The sequence below is a fragment of the Ranitomeya imitator genome, chromosome 1 (assembly GCF_032444005.1).
Source record: "Ranitomeya imitator isolate aRanImi1 chromosome 1, aRanImi1.pri, whole genome shotgun sequence".
NCBI lineage: Eukaryota > Metazoa > Chordata > Amphibia > Anura > Dendrobatidae > Ranitomeya > Ranitomeya imitator.
The window spans coordinates 754745817-754765228 of record NC_091282.1 but is presented as its reverse complement, the minus strand read 5'-3'; the positions used below and the strand labels follow the sequence as shown (position 1 = coordinate 754765228).

At 43.3% G+C, this 19412-nt stretch overlaps 1 protein-coding gene across 2 annotated transcripts in view; it reads left to right on the top strand.

Moving 5' to 3' along the window:
- The window catches only part of MDGA2 (MAM domain containing glycosylphosphatidylinositol anchor 2), a 1083460-nt gene that overhangs the window by 934917 nt on the left and 129131 nt on the right, over positions 1-19412 (top strand). For both annotated transcript variants that reach the window (XM_069735022.1, XM_069735014.1), the window contains exon 10: positions 678-826. In XM_069735022.1, the coding sequence (XP_069591123.1) occupies positions 678-826 (149 nt within the window). The remainder of the gene's footprint in view (positions 1-677; positions 827-19412) is intronic.

Below are 19412 nucleotides of genomic sequence, written 5' to 3'. Positions count from 1 at the left end.
CTAAAAGAGCTTTTACCTTAATAGTGCATCGCATTCTCGTCAATCCAAGTAATTCAATCGATGGACAGTGCTTAAAAGAAGCCAAATTATCTCAATTATAGTGTCCAGAGTTTGCATTAAATCAATATAAACTCAAATCACCCGTAGACCAGCAAACAAATAGGAACCAAAGGGTGGAATATAAATGCAGAATCAAAAGATTGTATAAACCAATAAGCACATAGGAAACAAAAATGGAAAACTTCCTCACCTTACAGAAATCTGTAGTGCCCCTTTCCCTCTCTGCACATACTGTAACCTTTATCACAAAAATTCAATTTGTTGTAATTAAAAAAATAGTAGACAGACAAGAGGAGGAGGAGGGGGATGCAGGTGCAGGTATCAAAACAGTGTTTTTAATTTTAACCACGCGTTTCGGCACTTTTTTCATTGTTTTTGTACCTTGAAAACGGTGCCGTTTCGGCACCAAAATACGTTGGTTATAATTAAAGATCTTATTTTTAACCCCATGGCTCCTTAATTTCCTCAGTGCATCCAGCCTATCGTGACGCCTCCAACTCTGGTAGAGGTCTATTCTGGGCATTTTAAGATCAAGCTAAAACTTTGCAAAATTTTGACCAATTTGTTTGTATGTGTGCACATGTAACCTTGTCTCTTTGTATGCCTTTTTTATCCAGGGAAGGCCTACCCCCCCGAATTCTACTACGATACCTACAACCCTCTATGGCAAAGCAAGGCCAGTGTCTACTCCTACGGCTTGCAATGGACTCAGATGAACCCGGACGCCGTGGACCGAATACTGGCGTACCGCTTGGGACTTAAGCAGGTGATCCCATACGCTACAATACAATAACAATTAAGTAGTGCACTATTTGCTGGTCTCGAAATTGTAAGGCATGTATTAAAGCATTGAGAAGCATTCCGAAGAGGGTAATCATTCCTTCTTACTCACCAGGAATTGATTTCTTAGTTACGGACGTGCTGCGCGGAGCAGGAGATGTGACGGGCAGGTTTGCAATTTAAAGACCTAACAAAAATTTAATTACATTTTAAGATTAACTTCCATCGGAAGTAACTTGCGTCGTCGAGATGAAAGCAATAGATGTAAAATACAAGTCGGGTGCACTCAGATACAGATCAGTTGTTTTATGCATGCAGAATTGGACGCTGTTTTTCGCACCCTATTGAGCAGCAGGCAGGACGGCGTCTCGTCTGGAGCCGGCAATCATCATCCTCTCATCCATTTGATTGCTGTATGTCGAAAATAAAAAAAAAAAGATAAGAGAAGGACAGGAAAAGACTTGCTCCAATAATAAAATATCTTTGCCACCTATACAAGTATCTTTATCTTAACTCCTTCTTGATTTATCTTTATTTTTACACTTCCTTTTTTATATTTCTTGTTTTCAACTTCAAGCGACATTTTTAAGAAACATTTTTTCCATCATATGAATTTTTCAATTTATTTTATTTTTCTTTCAGGGACGCGTGTTATAGTTCTTTCACCATAGGAAATATTGGGATATTTTGAAATTTTAGATTTTTACAGGTACAATGTTAACAAATATGAATACTTTTTATAAAAAATAAAAAAAAATGAAAGAAAAAAGCTATTTATAGAGTTAGAAAAGTGGGAAATTGATTTTTATGAAGTTTTCAATTTGTTTTTTTTTACTTTTTTAAGTCCTAATAGGGAATTTGAACTTGTGATCACTTCTGGTCTTCAGTGTATTGACATTTTAGGAATTTTTTCCTATTTTCAAACTCTTTTTTACATTTTTTTAAGTATATGAAAAGCAAGTTAAATCCATAAAAAAAAAATTCCAATTCGATAAAGTTTATTTATATTTTTAAAGTATACATATGTGGTGGCACTGCACTTAAGAAAAAATCTGAAGTTTCAAAATATCCAAATATTTCCTCCTTAAGTGAACGTCATAAAAACAAAATGCCTCCCGAGGATGCAGATAGTGGTGACAGCGGGAGGCGACGAGCATGCTGTGGGCAAGGGCATAGAGCGGCCCATGGGGCACAGTTTTAGCCCGTTGGCTGTCTCGATCCACGGGCTGGAGTGGACCAGACAATGGGCCGGATGAGACCCACAGACCACAGTTTGCCCAGCTCTGCTCTAGAGCCCCATTCGCTGTATCTTGTTGATGTATTATGCTGGGTCAACCACCGTTCTGGTATAGAAAACACATTAAATATCATATTAGGGCATCCTAAGTTAAAAGATTGGTCCATCATTATCATATCCTCAAATTTCCCCAAGGCTGACCACTGGGGGTCATAGTAATTGGATATTCTTATGTATCATTTTGTATACTCTGTAATAAAAAAGAACTTAGTCAAAATTGACAACGCTTTTTAAGATACAACTTGGTGGTTTTAATTCTTTGAAGGCACAAACTCTTAGTAGTTGTGATGAACAAACAAATTATTTTAGTGTGATAGCGCTGGTCAAAGTCTCAGTTCGTGCAACCTGTTCCTCTTTAACCATTGATCTTTTGTGGATCCTAATCCTGTTTAACCCCTTAAAATAAAACTTGCCTGGTAACAGGAAACTGCGCCAATGCCAGTATCGGGATCATAATGTAGTGTAATTTATGGCACAATTTGCAAAATATAGTCATGTTATGACCATTAATCCCATCTAATGCTGATAAATTTGGTACATTTGCTAGTGCTTACCCCAGCGCTAGACATTACTATGTGGCTCGTCAGTGAAATAGATAAAAATGAGATGTCTACAGCCCCCACAGGGGCGAATAAATTGTGACCTTCCTAGTGGAATCTCAAAACAACTCAAGGATTCTCATGTTGTATCTATAAGTTTTAAAAATATGAGGCTGTTTCTGCCGTGGTGACTTTAGACATTCAATTGTATCTAAGGGGTTTGTTTTTACTATTATGAAGTCCAAACTGATAAACTATATTATTTCTAGCGCAGTGCCAGAGGGAAGTGAGCCAAGAGAACGCCTGTGCCATGCGCCGCCCTAAGGCCAGCACTAGGCACAATACGGTACATCAGTTGCCTGGAGTGTGTCCTTGAGAAAAAGCATAACAAGCATTTGGGAGTATACTGTATAATCTGGAGGAGAGAAGCCTTAAAGGGGTTTTCCAGGATTATGATGAAAGTCTGCAGTAACAATTCACTTGTATTGAGAGAGGCTGAACACGTCCACATCGGAATGTAGCCGCCCGCTTTTGTTACTGGCACAGCACGCGGTTAGGTTTAAGAAGTCTTCAGTTACATGGACTGACTGTAGACTTTCATCACAAATCTGAAAAAAAACCTTTTAAGGGCATATGTGGTGACTCTACTAGAACTTCTGGAAAAGGATAGACCTACTGGATCCCAAAAAGAGTTGGCAAATCGTCCAAATACTATAAAAGACTACCAACATTTTTCAGGAAATTTTCAGGATTTCTGTGCACGATATTGGGATTTTTCATCTTCAGATAGAACTTTGACTTGCAATCCCACATTCAGGAGGTGGGAAAAAAAAGGAAACCTATCAGCAGAATTTAGGCCCCCCAAGCCACCATCACCCTGCTATTTAGGACAGGAACTGGTTCGCAATAAGGATCTTTGATATTCTGAAAGATTCAGCATACATGAGGATCATTTTGAACATTCAGAAGGCAGTAATAAGTAAAGGAGGTGGAGCAACTGTCCTCAAAAGTCACGCTGGCTGGTCATATTCTTGGCTTGATTGCCTCCCGTAGGCCGAGATCATCTTTACAAGACTCTTTTGAGCGGCATAGCTTGAGATTGAGGCAACTTCCCTTCACTTCTAATGCTCCAGCCTCCTACATCTTTTCTTTTTTTTTCTTTTCTTTTCATTTTCCACGTCCCACTGCTATGATGATATCTATCTCCTGGAAGTTCCTTATGTCCAATGTCATTTGGAAAATTAACTTTTTATGATTTGGTAAGAGAGAGTTATCATAAGGAATAGTGTGAATCCTCAAAAATATCTACTTTATTGTCCACATTGTAAATAACAAAAGCAGTTCTCAGTTTGGACATAAGTGTTATCATCATGACTAGTATTTGGACCACTTAAAGAGGACCTGTCTCCTGACCTAAATATGTAATTTATTATTTTTTTACCTGGCTTAAATGCCGTTATTCTCTTGAATCCGGCGCTGTTTTTCTTTTCTTCCTGCTCCTCTCCGTTCCTAAGATATGGCCTCTTCTTTCCTGTTTGTAAATCTAGTACTGTTAAGCAAGTGGGTGTGGTCATTAAATCTCTGAGTGTGTTCATATGGTCCACACCCAGTTGTACAGCATTTATATGCAGGGAAGAAAGGGCCATATCTCAGGAATGGAGAGGCATAGGAAAAAATTAAAAGCAATGCCTGATTCTGGAGAACAACTACATTTACACCAGGTAAAAAAAAATTACAAATTCATGAGAAGAGTGTAGGTTCACTATGAACGTGACATGACCAATCTTCCCGTGATCCGAGATATATTTGAAGTGTCAGTGCCAATCAGGTCCGAACAGGGGCATTTTTACTCCTTACATCTTCATTTTGTATTTGTTAATCCTTGTTAAGTCTACAACCGCCAGGTCATTTTTAACCAGTTTGCCTTTATTTGAGCTTTTGAAAATTGAAGGTTTCCTTCCTGTACTTACTGTTCCTTTTGTATAAAGTGTTTGAATGTTCCTTCTGTCATGTACAGTAATAGTGACTGCATTAACCTTCCATAATACTGAGAGCAGCTATTTCATAAAAGCTGAGTGCAGCAAATTAAGCGTTTCATGGTTTTGAATGTTCCTCCTTTCAGGGCTCTGTCCGTGGAGAGAATTAACGCATTTACAAGTGACGCTCCACAAAGACAGACTAAATGCCCGACAAATCGAAAGCTTTTAGGAACTGCGCATTTACCTTTGAATGTTTTCATTATGTAATGACAAAATCTGGAAGGCGACATAAAATGGAAACGTTTCATTAATGTTTGAGAGTGTAGCGAAGGCTAAAGCTATAGAAAGTGCAACATGTATAGATGCGCTGTGTGCTTGTCAAACATAACTAAACAATGCAATCTCTCACTTTGCAAGAAAAACAAGCCGAAGAATAGTAATAGAAAAAAACAATGGTTATGTTTACCCATTTTTATCTATTTTTGCATTGTCGCATTCCGAAAGAAAAATACATTTGTTTTGTTGTCTGTTGATCTATGTGAAGGCTTGATTTTGCTAGATGAGTTATATTTATTATTGTCACCATTGGGGAAAAATAGAATGCGTTTATTCAATTTTAACTCCGTTTGAGAAGAGTTTTTAAAAACAGCAATTCTGCCATTGTTTTTTGGGGGAACACTTCTGATGGTGGAGATTGCCATGCTGTTGTAAGGAGACTTATAGGCCCTGCAATGCTCCAAGAATTTAGATAGGCAAGTAGCCTCTTCAGAGAGAGAGAGAGAGGACTTGAACTCTAGTCCCACCTATTGGAAGTAGCAATCCCAAATGTCGATATCAAACTTTTAAAGAGCATTACCACATGATTTAGGATGAGAAGCCGAACCAGAAACTCCATTCGCAAACATGTTTCAGAATGTTTACCCCTGCTCAGTGCAAATCAAAAGGTCTGATTTAGCTAGATGAGAGACCACTGACATCCTGCGTTGTACTGAGGAGGGGATAATTCCTTTATACACGAGTCTGCAGATGGAGTTTCTGGTTTGGCTTCCTATCCTAAAGGTACCTTCACACATAACGATTTCGTTAACGATATTGTTGCTTTTTGTGACGTAGCAATGATATCGTTAACAAAATCGTTATGTGTGACAGCGACCAATGATCAGGCCCCTGCTGGGAGATTGTTGGTCGCTGGGAATGATCAGGACCTTTTTTTGGTCGCTGATCACCCGCTGTCATCGCTGAATCGGCGTTTGTGACGCCGATCCAGCGATGTGTTCACTGGTAACCAGGGTAAATATCGGGTTACTAAGCGTAGGGCCGCGCTTAGTAACCCGATATTTACCCTGGTTACCATTGTAAAAGTTAAAAAAAAAAAACAGTACATACTCACATTCCGATGACTTTCACGTCTCTCGGTGTCAGCTTCCCGCACTGACTGTGTCAGCGCCGGCCGGCCGTAAAGCAGAGCACAGCGGTGACGTCACCGCTCTGCTTTACGGCCGGTGCTCAGTCAGTGCGGGAAGCTGACGCCGGGGGACGTGACAGACATCGGAATGTGAGTATGTACTTTTTTTTTTTTTTTTTTAACTTTTACAATGGTAACCAGGGTAAATATCGGGTTACTAAGCGCGGCCCTGCGCTTAGTAACCCGATATTTACCCTGGTTACCCGGGGACTTCGGCATCGTTGAAGACAGTTTCAACAATGCCGAAGTCTTTCCCCTGATCGTTGGTCGCTGGAGAGGGCTGTCTCTGTGACAGCTCCCCAGTGACCACACAACGACTTACCAACAATCACGGCCAGGTCGTATCGCTGGTCGTGATCGTTGGTAAGTCGTTTAGTGTAACGGTACCTTAAGTCATGTGGCAAGGCTCATTAAAGCGTCAATTTTGACTTTTAGGATTGCTACATCCAATAGGTGTTGTTAGAGCATTGCATGTTGTGATTTAATATTTTCCCAGGAGAAAACCAGGACTACTAGAATGTCAGTGATGCATCATCAAGACAAAAAGGTGACCATTATTTATTTTGTTGTTTTATGACTCTTGTAACAATTTTTGGGGTGTCTTTTGTTTGTTTGCTTTTTGTTTTCTAAAGTTTAAGCCACCAGGTGTTAACAGTTAGATTTTATCTGATGATTAGTAGACAATATATTCTACCCTATATTTGTGGTCTCGTTTGGAGAACAAATTAATTTGGGGGTCTGGTCTGAGTTTTTTTTAGGGGTTTGAATAATTTTAGGATACAGTCTGAAATTTGAATTTATTTTATGATCTTATCTGCACAGTGTATTGGTTACATACGACAACACGGTATATTTTGTTGGGTGTATAACTGGCAAAGTCCCAGGACACAAAAGGTTTTTTTTTAGATTTTATATCTTTGCTTTATTCTACAACTTGGCTGTAAAATGTGCCCTTACCCAAAATATGCCCATAAATTTTAGATAATTTTGGCTGGAAAAATGCAAAAAGCTACAGACACAAGTTATTTAGAAACATGGACAACCTTTCTGCCATTTACGATCAACTAACTAGAGATGAGAGAAAACATTAGAGTGTAATTGAATTCTGCTCAAATTTAATTCACTTCCACATACCTCACTGCTCACCTCTCCAGCCCATTTGCTCATCATCATCACCCGTCCGGACTTTTCTAAATCTTCTGATTACTGTCGCTCGCACTGAAATCCTGCATGCGTGCATAAGGTCGCATCACACGTAGTGACCTTCCATGCACTTTTGGACCTCATCAAAGTCAAAACTCCCGGCCTTGTGTGAGAGGCTCGGTTATTTCAGTGCGAGCAGCAGTGATCAGAAGATGCGCCGAAGACTGGATGGGTGACAATAAGAAGCGAAGGGGACAGAGAGGTGAGCAGTAAGTTGAGTATAATAATTTATTTTATTTTTACAAGTTTTTTTTACAGAGCATAACAAGTTATATTAAATTAGTGGGTAATTACTTCTCTGTGAATTGAATTTCCCTACAAAATTCACACGAACAGGCCAATTCAAATTTTACCCTGCTCATCTCTAAAACTATTTAAATAAGAACAAAGAAAACAGCACAATACAACTAATATAACAAGAGGTTTCTCCAAATTCAATAAAAAAGTGACACTTTTATTGACTACCACAATTTCAGAATTATTCAACCCTTCAGTACACCTCTGGTTGGTATGACCTGCTACAAGCAAGAGACATAACTAAACACCAGCTTCTGGCAATGTTCCAGGGGAATCTTAGCCCATTCCTCATGAGCAATAGCCTCCAGTTCACTAAAGTTTATTAGGCTGGTTTGATCACATCCCACAAAAAAAATTATATCTGTTTTAAGTCATGCAACTAACAGTGACACCAGAATCTTTGAAGACTTCTTCTGAAGCCAAGCCTTGGTGGTATTTTTGGATCATTGTCCTGTTGGACACTCAAGCTTCAACTTCCTTGCAGAAGTCATGACATTTTCTCCTAGGATTTCCTGATATTGAGAAATTCAGCTTGCCTTCCATATACTGCAGGCCTCCACAGAGCATCATTAAGCCACCACCAAGCTTCACTATAGGTGTTGTCATGGTCCAGTCCAGAGTTTACTTTCTTCTTTCCTCTCTCGAGACTGGTCATGCAGGGGTTAATCTTCTCAGCCTCGATCCGGAGCTAGCTTGGCTATTTCAGTCTGTCTCTGCCTGCTGACCAGTGTTAGTGATAGTTCTTGCTTCCTGGCTTGAGCCCCTGACCTGTATTAGTGATCCGTTTGCCTCTGACTGCCTGTACCCGTGTATGACTCGATCTGATCTCTGGACTTTGCCCCTTGTTTTCAGTTTCTGATATTGCGCTCCCCTTCCCGACTGGCTTCAACTCTGGTTTGTACCCCGACTTCGTCTTACGTCTCACGTTTTGGTTACCACGTTCCTGGTAGGCTCTGACTTCTTGCTTGGACCTGACTATTCTTCTGACTGCCCCTGTGTACTGAGCTGACCTCTCTGTGTATGATCTTGGCTTGTCTTAACTACTCTTTCGTTACCTGGGGCACCTGTGCTGCTATTTCAGTGTTGCTACGCTGTGTGTACAACCTCTCTTCCCTCACCAGCACCCCCTGGTGGAGGTTGCACTTTACTGCACTGCAGCAGCACATTACAGGCGTCACTAATTCACAACCAAGATTCACTCTAGGAAGGTTTTTCTTTTCAGCATATAGTTATTGCGCCTCCAGACATACAGTATCACTGGCCAAGAAAGTTCCTGTTATGTTTTATCTCTCTATAGAACAAAATTCCGAATCTATTTTAATTTTTAGCATATTGGCGACTGCGCTTCTTGTGTCTTCAGCTCATTAGAGGTGACACCTTGAAGTTCTGGCATAGAGATCTTCAGTGTTTTATATGCTTCTAACTGTGCAAACTGGAACCTCACTATCTGCTACAACCAAAACTTGGTGCAGGTTTTTTTGCAGTCACTTGAGAGTTTTTGACACCTCAGGAATCTGGTGGCAGCTGGTGACAATTTCCTATTCCTGTCATGTTCTGTGGTAGCTTAGCCATTATTCACATAACAGAACTTGAAAACTCTGTTCCTGTAAATACAACTGAAATCATTGAATTCTTTCATATCTTTTTGTATCCTTTTCCTTGTTGGGCAAGGCAATATCTCTTCTCTTTTTTGGATGACTCTCTTAACAATCCGAGAATATTAATTACTTATAGGTACATGAGGAATGGGCTAAGATTCCTCGGGAAGGCTGTCAAATGTTGGTGCTTGGCTGTGCATTTTGTTTGCTGCAGGTTATAACAGCCAGAGGAGCTCTACTAAGTACTAAAGATGCTTGTCATGAAAGGGGTTGAATGATTTTGAGACTGCAGTATTCAGTAAAAAGTGACATTTTGTCCCAAATTTGGAGAAGCCACTTGCTATATTTCTAAATAACTCACTCAACACTAATTTGTTCTTGTGTCATTAGTAGAGATGAGCAAACCTTTGGATATTCAGATTTGCAGGGTTTGACGAACATACAGTAAAAAGTTTGGTACAGGTCCGAACTTGACCTCAAACTTAACCCCTGACGAGAACCAATAGAATTCAATGGGGACTTTGGTGCTTTAAGATGGCTGTAAAATGGTCATAGTCAGGGCTAGGAGGCTGCAAAAGAAAGCTAGATGGGTGTTACCCTGGGGGAGGGAGAAGCAAGGTGTACAACAACTGGGAGTGGGAGGGGAAGCGCAAACACTAGGAAAGGAGAGAGTGGAACCCCCTAGGCAGATCCAGTAACACCCTGTCTAGCCTGACATTCCTAAATAGATTCCACACCTATCGTTGAGTAGGAACCTAATGCCTGTGTGACCCTAGCGATAGTCATTGGATAGGGAGGGGACAGGGTTAATGCTAGTCTACCCCCACTGCAACTAAAGACAGAGAGGGTGGACAAAAGGTGATATACTTAGCTTGAGAAGATGACTCAGATATCACATCAGCAATCCTCTAAGAGTACTCCAAGAAGACACTAGTTGACTGCTAGTACTTCCAACCAGACAGAGGGAAATTGAGCTAACACCAGCATATTGCTGAAGAGACCTGAAGGTATTTAAACCTTCAGCAAGGGTGTGTTAATTAACAGCAGAACGTTGAGGTAACTGTTGGGTAGAGGGAGAAGGATATCACTCTCTAACAGAGATGTAAAAATCAATAAGATGCTTTTAGGTCTTCTCGCAATGACCTTCTACATCCAAATCCAGGATGACTGTCTGTTACACCTGACACACCAGTGACAATGGGGAAATAGCAGGACAATTGCCCTGCAAGCAAACGTGAATAGGGAAATTACTTAAAGGGGTTCTGTTACCATAACAATCATGGTAAAGTACTGTAGGAAGTAAATGAATAGCATGAAAATTTTAATAGTGCCTCAGAGAGACTGAGGCTATCTATTTCCAGGCCAATTGAAAATTTCACTCACGTTGCTTGAGGCACAGTCCCCCTATATTAGAAGCCTACAAATTTCACCCCCAGATCTTGGTGCACAGTACCCCTATATTGGCAGCTTACAAATTTCACCCACAGAATATGGGGCAGAGTATCCCTACTTTATCAGCTTCGAAATTTCACCCACAGGGTCAAACTTATTCTTCAGTAGCATACAGTAGAGCAGCCACAGATAAAAAGCTTGTAGTTTCATTCTGTATAAAGATAGTGGTCCACCGCAAGGCTTGCTACCACCAGTTTCAGCCACTGGCCCTTTTGACACTTCTCCAATGCTGATGACTTAGGTTCCCGGGGGCCCAAAATGTTACATTTGAAAAAATTATTGTTCAATGCTGGCAACCATGCATGAATACTTCAGGTAGCGATAATGGAATTGTACTCCTTTTCTAGTTTTTATTTGTTCGAACTTGGGCCATGATTTAGAAAGGACAAGGTGGAGGAACTTGATGCACTCTCAGCCATCCAATCTCAAACCATCCACAGGCTGGATTGCAGAGTACACACGTGTAACGGAGAGTCAGGTTTCTATTCAGGAGATGCAACCTAATAAATGTGTATCACAGTCAAGCAAGGCAGCAGTCAAGCAAATTAACTACTCAACTGAGTGAGGAGCTGATATTGCAAAACAGAATAGCTATCCATGATAATTTAGAGGCTCTGCAATTGGAATGAGTAGTTAAATCTTTTAATGAGCTCTAGGTCCTGCCACAAAGGTAGAGTAAAATTATTTTTTAGACACATTACTTGTACAGATAGAGTACATAGAGATTTAGGCATAGCACCCCATAGAAGCTAATAACAAATTTCACAAGTAGAGCATATTTCTGCATTTATCCCACTGAAGCTGATAAACTTCACCCAAAGAGCATTGGACACAGTACTCCCACAGCTCAAAAAGGTCTGCTCCAGTAGCATACGTTCCAAATGCAGCCGATGAAAAGCTCTTGTATGATTTTGGATTGATCTGGCAGCATGCAACGAGACTTGTTACTGGCAATCCAGTTAAAATTTGGACAGCATTGCAGAATACACAGCGGCTTAAAGACACATTACTAGTGTTGAGCCACCTCCCTAGGGTTCGGGTTCGGTTCGGTTCGTCGAACTGGGATGTGTTCGACGAATGTTCGTCGAACGTTCGACGAACACCGTCGAACCCCATTGAAACCAATGGCAGGCAAACACAAACACATACAAACACATAGAGAACACCTTAAAAGGTGTCCAAAAGCTGACAAACTGCTCAGAAGACACAACAAACACATGGAAAAGTCACAACTACATATAGTCATGCAAAAAGAAAAGAGGTGGAGGAGTAAAAGGAGGAGGAGACACAGATATAGGCATGTCATGCCCTTCTAAAATCAAAAAAGGCTGGAGTAAAAATCTAAACTCACTCTACCAACACCCAGACGTCTTGACAAGAAAAATAAAAAAAGAAATATCTTTAGGTAGAATGGCGGCGGGTCCATTCAGAACACTTTCCATAGAAGACATAGTGGTACCCCCATTGGGAGTTGTGCCAAAAAATGAACCCAATACATTCAGACTAATCCACCATTTGTTATATCCAAGGGGCAGGTCAGTAAACGACAACATCGACGTGGAACCAAGTTCTGTACTATGTACTGTACCTCCTTTGACGAGGCAATCAGGCGGTTTGGTAAGGGGCACCCTAATGGAAAAAACAGACATTGAAGGGGCGTTCCGGTTACTACCTGTGCCTCCGAATAGTGTCCTCCCATTGGGCTGCTTCTGTGAAGGAGCATACTACATAGATCGCTGTTTGCCCATGGGGTGCTCCATATCCTGCTCACTATTTGAGGCGTTTAGTTGCTTCCTCAAATGTTTCGTCATGGATGTTTGTAAGGTGGCACATATTATCCATTACCTCGACGACTTCTTATGCCTGGGCCCAAAAGATTCGCCACAGTGTGAAAACACGCAGTAGTCCACCTGTGAGAAGGAGAGAGCTGAAGGGAGAGTGGACACCCCAGAGCCGAGGGGTTAGATTGAGAAAGAAAGAAAGTGGTGTAGCTTGCTTCATGGGTCGGGTACTCTGCTGAGTAGCAGAAATTGCTACTAGGCCCAAAAGGATTTCCTGGGCCAGATGCAGTTAAAAAATAGTACTTAGGTAAACAGGCGGTGTAGCTTGCTTCATGGGTGGGTTACGCTGCTGATTAGCACTAAATTCTACTAGGCCCAAAAGGATTTCCTGGGCTAGATGCCGTTACAAAATAGTAGTTAGGTAATCAGGCGGTGTAGCTTGCTTCATGGGTGGGGTACACTGCTGTGTAGCACCAAATTCTACTAGACCCAAAAGGATTTCCTGGGCTAGATGCCATTACAAAATAGTAGTTAGGTAAACAGGCGGTGTAGCTTGCTTCATGGGTGGGGTACGCTGCTGAGTAGCACCAAATTCTACTAGGCCCAAAAGGATTTCCTGGGCTAGATGCCGTTACAAAATAGTAGTTAGGTAAACAGGCGGTGTAGCTTGCTTCATGGGTGGGGTACGCTGCTGAGTAGCACCAAATTCTACTAGGCCCAAAAGGATTTCCTGGGCTAGATGCCGTTACAAAATAGTAGTTAGGTAAACAGGCGGTGTAGCTTGCTTCATGGGTGGGGTACGCTGCTGAGTAGCACCAAATTCTACTAGGCCCAAAAGGCTTTCCTGGGCTAGATGCCATTACAAAATAGTAGTTAGGTAAACAGGCGGTGTAGCTTGCTTCATGGGTGGGGTGCGCTGCTGAGTAGCACCAAATTCTACTAGGCCCAAAAGGCTTTCCTGGGCTAGATGCCGTTACAAAATAGTAGTTAGGCAAACAGGCGGTGTAGCTTGCTTCATGGGTGGGGTACGCTGCTGAATAGCACCAAATTCTACTAGGCCCAAAAGGATTTCCTGGGCTAGATGCCGTTACAAAATAGTAGTTAGGTAAACAGGCGGTGTAGCTTGCTTCATGGGTGGGGTACGCTGCTGAGTAGCACCAAATTCTACTAGGCCCTAAAGGATTTCCTGGGCCAGATGCCGTTAAAAATAGTACTTAGGTAAACAGGCGGTCGGTGGCTGGGCTACTCTGCTGACTAGCAGACACTGAAGCTTTGGAGCAGACCTCTGAATCCCAGGCCATAGTATGAGTAAACAACTCTGCAGATGACCCCACCCACCTGGAATTGATGATGGCAACGTCATGTAAAACTCAGCAAGGGGGCTAAATAAAGAGTCTCCATTTTTTCCAAAAATTCGGCCACAGACACCACTTAAGTGGCATCAATTTTGCCAGAGTTTTTTAAAACGGTCGGTGAGGTGATTTTCAAAAATCATCAAGCTTTTAGTTTCCCCAAGATGACACAGGGGTAGAAAAGTCCTTGCGGATCCAGGATTTGTTCATCTTGATGAACGTTAGTCTGTCTACATTGTCACTGGACAGCCACGTGCGCTTATCTGTCAGCACACCACCAGCAGCGCTGAACACACGTTCAGAGAGAACGCTGGCTGCGGGGCACGACAAGATCTCCAAGGCGTGAGTGGCGAGCTCAGGCCATTTTTCAAGATTGGAAGCCCAAAATGAGCAACGGTCCAGTTCCACAGTCATGGCATCGATGTTAACTTGGAGATTCTCTTGTACCATCTTCTCTAGGTGTTGGCTGTGCGTCAGACTTCTTGTCTCCAGTGGCCTTGCAAAGGATGGTCTAAAAAAGTCTGGAAGCGATTGAAAAAATTGCTATTACCACCAGATACGATGTTACTGTTATGGTTTGAGTGATGACTCGATAGTCCCACGGTTGGCAAGTTAGAACTCACAGATTCACTACGTGCACCACTGGTGTTTTGTGGAAAAGCAGATGTTAGATTCTGTAACAGTCTCTGCTGATACTCCTGCATGCGTGAATCCCTTTCTATGGCAGGAATTATTTCGCCAAATTTACTTTTGTACCGGGGATCTAAGAGTGTGGCAACAGCGTTGTCGGCATTACTTCGGATTCTGACAATCCGAGGGTCATGTTGCAGGTAGTGCAGCAAAAAGGGCACTCATGTGTCTTGCGCATCCAGGAGGACCAAGTCCTTGTTGTCTTGCTGGTGGTGAAGTGAGTATCATGCTTCCTTCGTCTGCCCTCTCCCCCAACCTTGCACAACAGAAATTTGATCAAGGTCTCCCTCATCTGATGAGTCTTCCATGCCTAGCGCCAGTTCGTCCTCCACTTCTTCCTCGCCTCCTGCACCTTCCTCAACAGTTTGGCTGCTACCATGCGCCCTCGGTAATCCCTCTCCTCCAGCCTCCAATGCCAGCCGCCTTAGTGCTGCCAACCTTCTTGACCTTGGAGATATTATCCCTTCCGCATACGACTCCTCCTGTTCCTCCTCCTCCTCTTATTCCACCACCTGACTCCAAACACTGTGTAAGGTGTGTTCCAGCATGTAAATCACCGGAATGGTCATGCTGATAATGGCATCGTCAGCACTAAACATCTTCGTTGCAATTTCAAAACTGTGCAGAATGGTGCATAGGTCACTGATCTGAGACCACTCCTGCAGCGTGATTTGTCCCACTTCTTGATCTCATTGGCCCAGGTTATACGTCATAACGTATTACACCAGGGCTCGTCGTTGCTGCCACAGTCGCTGCAACATGTGCAGAGTTCAATTCCACCGTGTGGGCACATCGCATTTCAGCCAGTGAACTGGCAGGCCCAACGACTTCTGTAGAGATGTAAGTCATTGAGCGGCGGAAGTGAGCACACAGCGACCGTGCCCTCTGCAGAAGCCCATCTAGTCCGGGATAGTGGGATAAAAATTGCTGGACAACCAGGTTCAAAATGTGAGCCATACAAGGCACGTGTGTGACATTGCCCCGATGAAGGGCTGCACCCAGGTTTGCAGCATTGTCGCACACAGCCTTCTGTGGCTGCAGGTTGAGTGGAGACAACCATTGATGGAACTCGGTCTCCAGAGCTGACCACAACTCCTCAGCTGTGTGACTCACATTTCCCAGACATTTCAATGTAAACACTGCCTGATGCCGTTGAGCCCTGGTGACAGCATAGTGAGGTGGTGTGCAGGCTTCCTTCTGCGCAGTTACAACGCGGGTGGCATTACCAGACAGGCTTTGGGTGCAGGTGGAGGACTGAGAGGAGGTTGAGGAGGCAGAAGCAGTGGAGGAACTTCTAGATACAGCGGATCGATGAGCAACTCGTGGGGACGACAAGACTTGGACAGCAGCCCCTTCTCCTGATGTCGCCGTAGTTACCCAGTGCCCAGTCACCGACATGTAATGCCCTTGTCCATGTCGACTCGTCCAGGTGTCTGTGGTGAAATGCACACTGTCACACACAGAGTTTCTCAAGGAAGTGGTGATGTTGTGTGCGACATGCTGGTGTAGCACAGGCAAAGCTTTCTTTGAGAAGTAGTGGCGACTGGGCATCTGGTACTGGGGCACTGCGACGCACATAAGGTCTCGAAAATCCTGTGTCCACCAGCCGGAAAGGCAGCATTTCTGTAGCCAACAGCTTGCAGATGGAGAAATTCAACCTCTTAGCTTTTTCATGGCTAGGAGGAAATGGTCTTTTAGTTGTCCACATCTGAGGGACTGAGGGCTGGCTGCCGTGCTTAGACGGAGTTGAGTAGGGTGTCCCCGGCAAACTGCTGGTCTGTGAGGAAGGTGCAGGCGGAGATGTTATGTTGCCTTGATCAAAATGTGGTGTCGATGTCGGAGAGCGCTCAACAACAGCAGGTGTTTCCATTTGCAAATGTCCTGACGACCTGCCAATCACTGGCTGTTGCGGGTAAAAAGGTGTAAGGTCTGCATCCGAAACCATGAGCGACTGCTGTCCCCACAGTCACAGAGGATGAAGAGGACGCGGATTCACTTGATGGGGCAGATGGTGGTTGACCCGGCCAACTAGGCAGCATTGTAGCACAGTGAGCTTCCCACTGCAACTTATGCCTCATATCCATGTGACGGTTCATGCATGAAGTACTCAAGCTAGTCATTTTTTGTCCTGTACTGAGATTTTGTTGACAAATCTTACAGACAACATGAGTTGGGTCATCCTTTGCAATGTAAAAAAATGCCCACGCTATGCAAGGCTTAGAGCCCATGCGACCTGAAGAGCCACCACGACTTCTGGTCTGAGGCACAGTTGGGGTTGAGGATGCAGTTTTTGACGTACTTCCAGTATTCCGTTTCTGTTCAGGAAGACGCACCGTTACCTCGTCGTCAGACTCGTCACTAGCATCCTCCTCCACCTCCTCTGCTGACCTCATGGACTGGTGGACAGTTGTGGGGTATACAACCTCGTCATCATCATCCTGTGTGTTCTCACACCCATTGTCCTCAGAGCCAACCTCTTCCTGCCCTGACCAAAAACTCAAGTTTTCGTTCCAATCTGGTATCTCAGGCTCATCATCATCTTCCTCATTGTCTCCACCAACAGGAGTTACAGTTTGGGAACGAAAGTCTACATTATGCTCAGAACCTTCTTCATCTGGGCCTGGATCCGACTCACAAAGATTCTGGGCATCAGTGCAGATCATTTCCTTGTCTGGATTCACAGAAGCTCTGGAGCAAACCTCTGATTCCCATGGCTATAGTATGCATAAACAGCTCTACAGACTCAACCATGTGTGTTACCCCATGCTCAGACGGGCGGCTGGAGACTTGGGAGCTGTGAGGAGGCAAGTGTGATTGGGGTGACAACTCTGAGGACTGGAGTAGTTGTGATGTTGAAGTTGACATGGAGGAGAGCCCACTTGAACAAGCACTTGATTTCCGATCAAGCACCTGCTGTTTTTGTGCCTCATCTGTAATTTTTGGTGATGCTTGTAGCGATGGTCATAAGAAAGAAATCATATCAGATTGTCCACGAAAAGAAGTAGACATCTTACTTTGGCTGGAAGATGGTCTTTCTTCTGCAGATGTTACTGTTGCTTTACCACCTACCCCACGGACACAACCTTTTTTTCCCTTTCCAACACGCCTATTACCTTTTCCACCAGCAGCAGGCCTTTCGCCACTCATTTTAGTGCTTAACTAATTGGCAACTCTGTATCTGTAGTTGTTGGCACAACAACCGATGGATGAAAACCGAGCAGAACTGAGTGGCCAAACTGTGGTACTAGGCCCAAAACTATTAACGGGGTTAGATGCAGTAAAAATTTAGATACACAGGCGGTATAGTTAGTTTCACATGCGGGCTACTCTGCTGACGTGCAGACACTGCTCCTAGGCCCAAAACTATTAACTGGATTAGATGCAGTAAAAATTTAGATACACAGGCGGTGCAGTTATTTTCACAGGCGGGCTACTCTGCTGACGTGCAGACACTGCTCCTAGGCCCAAAAATATTAACTGGATTAGATGCAGTAAAAATAGAGATACACAGGTGGTGTAGTTATTTTCACAGGCGGGCTACTCTGCTGACGTGCAGACACTGCTGCTAGGCCCAAAAATGTTAACTGGATTAGATGCAGTAAAAAATAGAGATACACAGGCGGTGTAGTTAGTTTCACAGGCAGGCTACTCTGCTGACGTGCAGACACTGCTCCTAGGCCCAAAACTATTAACTGGGTTAGATGCAGTAAAAATTGAGATACACAGGCGGTGTAGTTATTTTCACAGGCGGGCTACTCTGCTGACATGCAGAAACTGCTCCTAGGCCCAAAACTATTAACTGGGTTAGATGCAGTAAAAATTGAGATACACAGGCGGTGTAGCTAGCTTCACAGGCGGGCTACTCAGATGACTATCAGACAATGCTACTAGCCCAAAAGGATTGGCTGAGCTAGATTACACCAAATGCTGTGACAAACACTTGCAGAGCACTGGCACAGACCTGCCTGGCAAACAGTGCTATGAACTGCTGTAACCTACCCTGAAAAGGGCTGACATTACAACTAGTCCCGACTCCTCCTGACTCACTAAACCTATCTCTCTGAAAATTTTCTCCAAAAAAACACTCTTAGACTGTATAGCGCCCACAGCAGCAGCGGTGCCGTCTAACACTAAGCTGCAGCATTGAGGAAATGGTGGCGGCAGGGCAAATGGCTGGTTCTTATAGGGCAAGGACATGTGACATACACAGCCAATGACACATGCCCTTGCTTGTGTGCATCACATGCACATTGCTGTGTGTGTGCACTGCTGATAGGCTGAGAGACTGCACCGCCCCACTGTAAATGCGGGAAAGAAAAAAAAATGGAGATCGGCATTATTTCAGCACAGATCTATCCCCCGTCCCCCCTGCCCAACAGTCTATTAACAATGATAAACACTTAATGTGCAAATCAAGTTAGGCTTTTGCTGAACGAACAGTTATCGAACAGAAACTCGAAAAGCCGAATTTTAAGCAAATTGTTCGAGTTCGTCGAACGACTCGAACACCGCCCAAAACAGCTTGAATTTGAAATTGGCGAACAGTTCGACTCGAACACCGCTCATCTCTACACATTACTCCCACAGATATGGGTTACAGAATACACACAGCAGCTTTAGGCACAGTACTATCACAGATATGGTTGCGTTAGAGAAAAAAATATGTTTATACACACAACTCCCACAGAATCCGTTGAAGTTTCTTAAAACATTTGGTTACGCACGGTACTATCACAGAAATGGTGCAGAGTATACATAGCTATTGTTTCTGTAAAACTGCATATACAAAATCTAAATCTGCGCATGCACAAAATCTAAAACTGTCCCTCACTACAGCTGCCTCCTGTCCCTACGCTAAGCAGAGTAGAAATAAAAAATAAGAATCTTGAACCAGGAGGAATAGGTATAGGTGGAAGAGG